At 39.9% G+C, this 10816-nt stretch overlaps 1 protein-coding gene across 1 annotated transcript; it reads left to right on the top strand.

The window, feature by feature from the left end:
• Positions 1-2245: 2245 nt before the first annotated feature.
• On the top strand, positions 2246-9872 carry PKDREJ (polycystin family receptor for egg jelly). Its single transcript, XM_069227509.1, has 2 exons — positions 2246-2272; positions 2374-9872. Exons 1-2 carry the CDS (start codon positions 2246-2248, stop codon positions 9616-9618), a joined length of 7272 nt encoding a protein of 2423 aa, XP_069083610.1. The 3' UTR covers positions 9619-9872.
• Positions 9873-10816: the final 944 nt, after the last annotated feature.

Genomic DNA, 10816 nt, shown 5'->3' on the forward strand with positions numbered 1-10816 from the left:
AGATCATTAATTCATTACTAAAACACCATCACTTAAGAAGACATATGCGAAAATCGTAATTCTATAAGCTACAACATTAGCATTGATAATGAGGCTCAGCAATTAAGTTTGTCAGTCAATTGTCACTGTCAACGTCACCCCTAACAGCCTATCTAACCAAGATTAGCATTACCATGGGGGTCTTCATGCAAAAACAATTTAGAAAACATTAATTAGAAAAAATCTACCTAAGTGAGAATCTGTATAAACAGCGCAGTTGGTACCTAGAAGAAAAGGTATAAAAATCGTCAGTCACATTTTCATAGCTACCTATCTGGGATGGATCAGCAACAAGTCAGTCTTCGTCTTCAGGTCATCAGTCAGCTACAGATCAGGCTTACAGAGTATGAACCCAATATCAGCACCCCAGACAGCGTCTCCTGACGTCATCAATGTTCTCCCCGCAGTTCTGATTCCTCACACTTTGTCATGACTTTTTATCAGGGTCTCCCAGTCCATCCCCCTAATTGCTAATTGGTCATTCAGTCAGCAAATATGACTTTAACTTATAGTTTTTGTTTACCAAACCTACTAATTTTCATATGTTCCAAGTCACAAGAAGCGGATTGGTTCTTCATGCGATGCCCTCATCTTACAGCCCTTCAGGTATCAAAATTGTTGCATATGGCTCTTCAGTCAGTGCCTCTATTGTTCAAGTCCTGGGAAAGTACACTTAGCCTGCTCTACACATAATTGTATCAAATTGTCTTCATCATCTCCTGTCCACCAGTACGTTGCAGAATGTTCTAGCTACTTGAACTTCGAACAGGTCAAGGTTAGTTATAGCGGTTTCCAGTCCTTTGCAGAAGCTTCCAGTAATTCATCCTTTCAGAGTGCGCGAGGCCCAATGGAACCAGGCCCTTTAGTCGGGCTAACTTAAGACTACAAATGAATTGTAAAACATAGGTTATACATCTCATTATGACATATTATTATATTTTCTTCATAAATTTTCATTATTTCATAGAATTCTAGTCATTTTAGATCACATGGTGATCACTTCTCAAGGGCACATTTTCAAACATGCACATTATTTTTCTGCGATTAATTTCTCTACACATTCTTATCATTAGTAAACACACACACATATCATCATTAATATTCTTAATTAGCATATCTGCTTCAACAAGCTCATGAGTTTTCACTCAAATATCAGCTTTAATTTTTAGAAATGTAACCCTTTCCCCAGCTTATGAGATCCGAATATATACACATCTTTGTCTTGAATAGATGCTTTTAAATTTCGGTATAGGTATTAATTCAACCAGGCAAAATGTTCCTATTTAGCGGGTGGCTGCACACAAGAGAGCTTCTTACAAGTATCTGGGAAGCTATCAGTGGCTCACCTTCTTAAGACTAACCCACTGGCACTTCTGGGGAGGTTATAACACAATTATACATGAAACAACATGTCCAAAATTCGTGATATGCGGTGGCACACGCCTCCTGACAGACATGGGCTCCACTCCCTTCTCGGTTTAAAAAACCGGTACTCTACCGCCTGCCGGGGTCTACTGGCATGTGTGTCCCCAAGTTCTAATGAAAATAAGGTGGTCGAACCCAGTGAGCGCATAACGTCTGTTTTTGAGCACGTGCTCACGAGCAGGCGCGCAGAACGCGGCTACAGTCCTGCCGTTCTGCCTGTCTGCCTGTCAGGTGGTCGAGGTTTTCCCCGGCCAGGGGGCCATGATGCTTGAAATTCCGTTTTTCCTCCTCGCTGGCGCCCTGGTGAGAGTCTGTGCCGAGCAGCGTCCCCCGCCACTATCAATATCCTGTTTAGATGTAGGCCCAGTATTTAACAAAGAGGACACTGAAAACAACATTTCTTGCCTGTGGGTCTCGGTTCCCGAACTTCGCTACCAGCCCGCGGCCTGGGTGGCTCCGGAGATGGTCGCAGGGCCGGGCCCTAAGTGCAAATGGGACGTGTGTGGCACTGGCCTTTACCCTAGCAGTGTTTGGTCGGCGGCTATGAGTTTTCCCCTAAACAGTTATCCATGCGCGTTAGAGGTGAAGTGTACGACTAATGCTTGCGCCTTACCCACTTGCAGCCACCTGCTCTTCGTCGTACGGTTCACCAAGCAGGACCTGTTGTTTTTCCAGATCCGCCCACCTGGCTCAAACGTGTTTCTGTTACAGGAGATCCAGTTTGGCTGGTGCGCGCGGCTCCGGGTCACAGGCCAAAGTTACCTTTTAACGCGCCTCAAAAATGATCCACCTGTCGAGGTTCTCGAGAGCGAGACGACAGAGGCCAGCCCGGAGCAGCTGCCCATTCCTCACCGGCTTGAGCAGTGCGCTCCCTACTGGTTCTACCGTGTTGACACGCGCTACACACAGCTGGGGTCGCACGTCGCCAGGCTTGTACTCCAGGAATCAGAGACAGTGCCGCAGACTCTCGAGGTGTTTGTCCTTCCTGGCTTCCTGAACATCTTCACCGCCAATTCCCGTCCGCTGCTGCCTGCGGACTCTGCGCTCAGCGTGTCTTGGACACTGACCCCTCTGGGCGGCCGCAGCCTGGCCTACCAGCTCTTTGACCACAAGAACCTGGGGGGCTGGGTGCCCACCCTTGACCCGCACGCAGCCAGGAGCGACCTTTGTTTTGCCGCCGAGCCGCCAGCTGGAAGCAGCCTGGTGGACCGCCTCATCTTCCTGCTCGTGAACCAGTCCGTCGATGAAGAACAGCTCGGCCGCCTGGAACTAGCCAGTGGCAAAGTACTTCTGAAGGTGAACCAGGACACTCGGAGCATTAGCCTCGTTCAGCCTTACTACAAACCCCACTCTTTTTATTTCACTGGCGGTTACTACTTCTCCAGCAAGGAGCTAAACCACTTAACCAAGCACTACATTTTCTTCCAGAGGCAGGGACCGTCTTACCTTTTCCAGGTCGACTTCAAAGGTGGGGCGTTGGCAACCTTTTGTGTGTACTTACATATGAACAGTAAATGGACCTACATGCCACTGAGTGACATGGACCTGAAGATCCACCTGTTTAACAGTGGCCCCTCCGATCGGTTCACTCTCATATATGTGATCTGGTTCATCCTACGACAGCACCCCTTTGTACAGTGTCAGTGGACATTTGTTCTGGAATTCTATAGCGCCAAGAAAGCCAACCTTATCAGTAACAGTACTTACACATATAAGAATGGGATCCAAGATGCTGCCAAGTACATCCCAAAATCTGTCCTACCTTTTAACCCCACACAGTATCAGGGGTTTGTGGCCACAGTTAACTGTACAAGGAGTGGGCAAAATCCCATTGTCTTAAAGACATTTGTTGGCACATATGCTTCCAAGATAGTAGAATCTGTTGTTGAGTGTTACAGACTGCCCTGTGTGTTCAAACAATTTTCTATTCAAAAGCCTCCTGACTTACTTCCTGTTATAACCATGGCAAAGGGGGCAGGGTTGACTTTGTATGCCACGCTACAGATTAACTGTCCAGCTGCTGAGTATGTTACATTACTGTGGAAAATCTATCAGCTGTCCAGCAAGACAGATGTTCCACGTTGGGACATTGATCTGAAAGTGCCAGCCATATCACCAATAAACAAGTGCTACTTAGTCATTCCCAGTTTCACATTAAATTTTGGAATTTATTTGTTTAATGTTTCAGTTACAATCAGCACAACTGATGAAAATGATCCAATGTTATACGAGTCTGATTCAGTGATTGTAGAAGTTAAGCAAAGAGCGCTTCAAGCAAGGATTGACGGAGGATCTAGTCGTTCAGTAGGTTTTCCAGACAGTTGGACACTTAAAGGAACTCATTCTGCTGATCCAGATTCACATGACCCATTAGATGGAATATCTTTTAAATGGTTTTGTACACAAATTGAATCTGATTATGCAACAATGAGATTATCCCAGCATGCAGCCTGCAGCCCGTTGCAGACTGATCTCACATGGATAGACCCCAGTTCTCCTATTCAAACTGTGGCCCCAGAAACCCTTGAAGCAAACAAGCAGTATCATTTCCGATTAGTTATTACAAAGGGAGGAAGAAGAGCATATGCAGACCAATCTGTAAGCATTGTGCCAGAAACCGTACCTAAATTAACGGTGGAATGTATTGAGAATTGTGGGGAAGTTTTAATGCCAACAGTTCGTTTTAGTTTAACTACAAAATGTTTAGACTGTGTTACTGATGCCAGAAGGTCACAGTACGAATGGTTATTATACCTGAACGGCTTAACAGAAGTGACATTTGATTGGCAAAAGCACTCTTCAACAGGAAGGTTTAAGCCATATTTGTCTATAGATGCTTTAAGTTTTCTGAACACTGCAGGAAAAAACTACACAATTCTGTTAAAATTCACAACAGCTTCTGTTGTGACAGCATCTGTTGGGTACTCTTTTTTTGTGCATGGCCCACCTCATATTGGTAATTGTTCCCTTACACCAAATCAAGGAACGTCTTTAGTGACACTGTTTGTTGTGCATTGCAGTGGTTTCTCAAAGGAATACCCACCTCTTGTTTATACGGTGATAGCAGCATCCCGAAAACAGAGTACAATAAGTTCTTTGCGTGAAGATGAATTAGGTATAATAGTATATTCTGGGTATGATTGTGTATCTCTGCCGTTTTACTTGCCCATTGGTGATGCATCAGAAAACTACAGATTGCCAATCTATGTTGTTGTGTATGATTCCCTCGGTTCGTTTAGCCAAGCTATTTTGTTTGCAACAGTGACAGATATAAGTTCAAGCATTCCAGGAAAGAAAGTGCTTGATGAGTTAGTCATGCTTACCAGTGGATCCCATGCACCAATGAGTGTTTATTTAGAAATAGGAGATTATTTAAATGCTGGTAGTTTATTGTATACAATAGCTTCAGTTTTAAATGATGACATTTCATCTGCGGCCACGGACCTCTTACGAGACAGGACTAGATTGAGAGAGAGTATTCTTAACTTGTCAGCTAGCATTACGCCTGTGGATGTTTCAGCAGTTAATCAAATTGTTAGAGTTATTACTGAAGTCACCAACAATAGCAATGAATTAAGCCTGAAATCTCAACAACTAGCATTGGAAAAGTTAACCGAAGTTGTCCAGGTCCTAATTAAACTTAGAGAAGAAACCATTTTATCTGAAAAAGCAGAGCAAATGAGCTCTGGCATCCTCACAGGACTATCTAATGTTATGATTGCTGCTTTGTTAACTGTTGACAAGGGGAATGTTGGTGTCATTTCGCCTGAAAAAATTAGTGTGTTCAAACAAATCTTGTCAGTACTTGAGACTGTAAGTGAATTAGTTATGGTTGGAAATGTTCCTGAGGGGGATGCAACTTTAATGCAAAGTGACAGCTGGAATATTCACTTGAAGAAAGAAGAAATGTGGGCTATTGATAGCACGTTTATAACGCAAAGTGGTTGTAAAAATTGTTTCCATCCCATTTTTACAAGTGCTATACAAGGCCTGAACGCGAGGTCTATAGTATCAACTACCTTTTATGAATTTCAAGAGAATCCTCTACCTTGGCTGGAAAATGGGAGAGATATTCAAACTATCGTGACTGGATTCCAAATGACAGCCTATACAGAAAAAGGAGACCCAATATATCTTATCCCAGACATAGCAGATATAGTTATTGCCATAAAGAATGAAACTCTGGTTGTTTCAGTTCCTGTTTCCATAGGACCTGATACAGACCAAACTGGAGTAACAAGCGGAGAAATTGGCTTTGAATATGACATGACGAGAGCACCACAACTGTTGGTACAGTTGTTTACTAGAGAAAACATCTCTTTTAATGTTTCATTTCACTTAGGTTATAATTCTAGTGGAAGTCCTCCAGTGGCTACTTATCAAACTGTTGAACGTCCAACAGTTACCAAAAACAAAAAAAGTGAGAGTACATTGTTCCGGATTTGGGATCCCTATATAATTCATTTAAATTTAAAATCTCTTGTACAGGCTCCACAAAGGGGAAATATAACCATTCGTATGCTGTCTAAATATCAGGTTCTAGAGGAGACAGATACATTATTAAGCATTTCCATTGTTCATTATTCTTGCTTAGATTTTGATGGATTGTCAGAAAGCTGGAACGAAGGTGCCTGTGAAATTGGTCCACTTACAAACAATACACAAACACATTGCATTTGTCATTTTCCACATCTTAAAGTGGTTGTCAAGGCAAAATCGTTTTTTAAAAAACTCCACAAGTTTTTTGCTGGAAAAATATGGGTTCCCCCAAATATAGTGGATTTCAGGGCCATCCGCATAACTGATTTAAAAAGTAATTTAGTTGCTTTGTTAACTATTCTTTTTATTTTTGCAGTTTACATTGTCTTGGGTGTATGGGCAAAGAAACAGGATGCTGTTGACAGAATTAGCAAAGATCAAGTTGTAATATTACCAGACAATGATCCATTTGATAAAGAATGTTATTTAGTTACTGTTTACACAGGTAGCCGTTATGGAGCTGGTACAACAGCAGATGTTTTCTTAAAATTAATTGGAAGATATAGCGAAAGTCATGTTCATCTTTTGAAGCATCCAGATTACTCTGGATTTCTTAGAGGCGGCTTAGATACTTTTTTGTTAACTACAAAATATAACTTGGGAGATCTATATTTTCTTAGAATTTGGCATAACAATAGAGGGAGTTCACCTGGATGGTTCCTTAGCAGAGTGAAGGTTGAACATATGTATGCCAAACACACTTGGTACTTCATGTGTAGAACATGGCTTGCTGTTGATAAGGCAGATGGCTTAATAGACCGGACCTTTTCAGTAACAAATCCAATCCTTCCTTTGCATAAAAAAGATTTTTTCCTGATAAATGTGTCCACCAACTTAGAAGACCTCCATCTTTGGGGCTCGATTTTTGCTTTGGTAATGGCTAGGCCATTTAGTAGATTTCAAAGATTGTCTTGTTGTCTAGCGATGTTAATGAGCTCACTCCTCACTAGCATTGTGTTGTATAATCTTGAAAAAAATCAAGATGTTGAGGGTGTGGAACGTTACATGAGATCAATAATAGTAGGAATGGAAAGTTCTCTAGTTACAGTGCCAGTGTCATTTCTGTTAAGTTATTTATTTAGAAACTCAAGGAGGAGGCATAAACATAGTTCCTACATTCCCTATCAAGCATATACAGAATTCATAAGTAGTGAGAAAAATATTTTGCCCAATGATGTATCTTTCTGGGTATCTCACGTTCAGCCAAGAGGTTGGAAAGATTATTTGCATTCATTATACATTGTTAAAGAGTCTGTAAAATCTATAGGCACCAGTCCTGGTATCTCTAGTTCACAAACTGGTTCCTCACCACCCCCTGTTAGAAGACGAAAGTTCAACAACTGTGTAGTTTCTGAATCCTTTGCAAATGTAATTGTCCCACAAGACGAAGAGGCTATCCATGCAAATACAGAAACTTTGCAAGATTACTCCAGTGCGACATCTCCAAAAGGATCTCTTAGAAATAAAAACAAGCAAAATAATACAATGAATGATTCAGATGGCAGTTCAGAAAAGAAGAAACAAAGCAACCCTTGCAGTAGCTGCTTTATTCTTTTATGGAAGAAGACCGATGTTGTTCATTCATGGTGGTGTATATATGTTTCTTGGGCCATAGTCCTTTTGGTTTCAGTTGTTTCATCATTTTTTATCATTTCATATGGTCTTTCCTATGGTCATGACACTTCGATGGATTGGCTGCTTTCAAACATAGTATCATTTTTACAGAGTATATTTATTCTACAAACTGCAAAAATTATAGCTGTTTCTGCTTTTTCTTCTTTGTCACACAAGTACTTGTACCACATTCCCTGGGAGAATAGGAAAACTTTCCTTGAAATTAAAGTGGGTGAGACGGCTAAAGACTCAGATGAAATGAGGGAGTTACATTATGAACTTGTTAAAATTCGAAATACTAAGCAATATCAACCGTTACAAGAAGATGAAATCACAATAATGAAGAAAAGGACTGTTATTAAAACCAAAGCCTTTTCTTTTTTTAAAGGAATTGTCAGCCATTTCATTTTTTTAACCTTAGTCCTAAACCTTGCCTATTCTACTGATACAAATGTTTTCCTCTACAATCGTGCAATTGCTAGTCAGTTTTCCTTAAACTTGTCTAACGTTGATAGGCTGAACAACATTTACATTTGGATAAGCACTGTGTTTTTGCCCCTGATTCATAACCAAAATCAGCCAACTTTTCTGTCTGCCAGCCGGTCGAAAATCGTTGGGTTGCCTAGAATGAGACAAGTGAGAGCAAAACATGTGCCAAAAAATTGCTTTAGTTTCAATAGCTATGAAGCACACCTTGGCAAAAGTCACTGTTTTCATAAATATGGAGTTGATGAAGAGGACAGACTTAACTATACTGACAACTGGAAATTTACTGCTAAACCTGATTCTACAACACAAGCCGGATTTACTTATGAATATGATACTTCACCATGGATTTACTATTCATATGGCAATTTATCAGTATATGGCTCAGGGGGTTATACTGTTTACTTTTTTCCTGAAAAAGATTTATTTAGTTCAAAAAACATGGTCCTTGATCTTCACAATAACTCATGGCTTGATAAAGATACCTGGGCAGTATTAATTGAATTGACTACATTTAACCCCGATGTTAGTTTGTTTTGTGCTATTTCAGTTGTATTTGAAGCTTCCCCTTTAGGAATTGTCCATACACGTTTGTCAGTGCATTCTTTTACCCTAACGACTTTTGACCAGTTGGACTTAATGCAAATGTTTACCAATATTATTTTGATTGTTTTTCTATTCATATATATTGCTGATGAGATGTGCACTATACATCAGGAAAAGCTAAGTTACCTAAAACGGGTGTCTAATTTGATCAATTTTGGTCTGAAATCAGTATTAATTTTAGTGGTTTATCTTCAAATTGCTAAGTTTAAGTTGGCTTTTGATTTACTTAGTTTTTATGCTCTGTATCCCCATCAGTTTACCCCATTTCATATAGCTTCAAGTGTGGATGAGACTTTAATAATAGCACAAGGATTTTTAGCATTTTTTACTATTTTAAAAACTCTCCGATATGCCAGATTTTTTTACAGTGTACGACTAGCACAAAGATCATTCTATGCAGCTCTACCTGGAATTTGTTCAATGGCATTTGTAGTTGCTGTTTACTTTTTTGCATACATGGCATTTGGTTATTTGGTTTTTGGACAGCATTCATGGAGCCACAGTAATTTAAGTCGTTCAGCACAAACTGTTTTAACTTACTGCATTTCTGCTTTTAGAGATACATTATTTTTAAATGATAAGATTCTCAGTGGTTTATACTTAACTTCTTTTATGTTAGTCATGATATGTATTGTAATAAATTTATTTCAAGCTGTTATTATATCTGCTTATTACAACATGAAACAACCAGTCTATGAAGAGCCATCTGAGGAGGTTGAAGTGATGGCTTTTCTAGTTCATAAAGTACAAAAAATATTTGCTTCCTTAACAAATAGGAAACCAGTGGAAACAGAACCAGATATTTTAAATTGTCTCCTCTATGGAGAGCCCAACAGAGACGGGCAGCACGCTTTGGGTTTGAAGACCAAAAATCTAAACGGAAAGAAAATGGTTTATCTTCTTATTTGAATTAAATATTTTTGATAACTCATTGTCATTTGCTGTGCACACATCCATAAATAATCAATCACACACAGCAATTATGAGAACATTATCAAGGCAAGTCATAGCAAATATTTTTTTTAATGGGAAAGCCCTCCACCCAACATCTACATTGAGTTCTAACAAATGGATTGTCATAAGGGATCTATCAGTTATATGGTAACCATGTATTACTATCATATAGTGCAATTTAGATGGTAACATTTGGGTGTGTTATGATGATAAGCAGATGGGTAAGTGGACTGCACATGCCACTCAGTACCCCAAATTACATTCTTGAACTTTACACAAACATTCCCCATAATATATTCTATCCATATTTTATTTTAGGAATTCCACTTGATAAAAATCGAGGATTTATGTGAATTATGTTATAACTGTGAAACAGAGCCTGTAATTCAAAGATATGATATTCTGCCAGTGATTTATGGGTTTTGAAATCACTGATTATGTTAAATAAGAACTGCCCAACATGTAATATACATAGATATGCAGCAAATGCTTGAATCGAATCTGCTGACTCTTACATCAAAATGAAAATACTGCTGGAAACGTTAAAATGTATAAATAAAATGTTTATGTAGTATTTAAACAGTTTAATTAGTAAATATATTCTTTTACAGTTACTTCACTCAAATACAAGGGTTTCTGTGTGCACCCTCAGGAGAATGTGAAAGATGTCAGTCAGGGACTTAGTTGCTGTCCAAGGCTCTTCAGTGAGATCCGTGAGAAGTCTTTGTAGCCTTTTTGCGTTTTTTAGAACGTTACACACCTTCAGACTGATTGTTGTGCTGTGCCTGTTGGAAGTGAAAGGGAATTGGATGCACCAGTACTAAATGTTCAAGCGACTGACGTCCTCCTGCCACAGATACACAATGCACACTCCCTGTAATTGTATTTGTCTTTATTAAAACGTTCAGGCTGAGCAGTTAACAGATTCCGTCAGCACTCTACCAGAGTCTAGTCCAAGGATGATTACCATCCCCGCCAAACTACCACCTCACCGTACCCTCCCTTGATGGAATGTAGTTGTGAAACTTTCTTCTTAAAGCAGTAATAACTTGGTACTCTTTTGCCTGAATACAGTGAAGGATTGATATTGTGAGGGACCATGGTGGAAGGAGCCATTGGATAGATTTGAAGGTGCTGACCCCAGAACACAGCA

Source organism: Pleurodeles waltl, chromosome 4_1 (genome assembly GCF_031143425.1).
Source record: "Pleurodeles waltl isolate 20211129_DDA chromosome 4_1, aPleWal1.hap1.20221129, whole genome shotgun sequence".
Taxonomy (NCBI): domain Eukaryota; kingdom Metazoa; phylum Chordata; class Amphibia; order Caudata; family Salamandridae; genus Pleurodeles; species Pleurodeles waltl.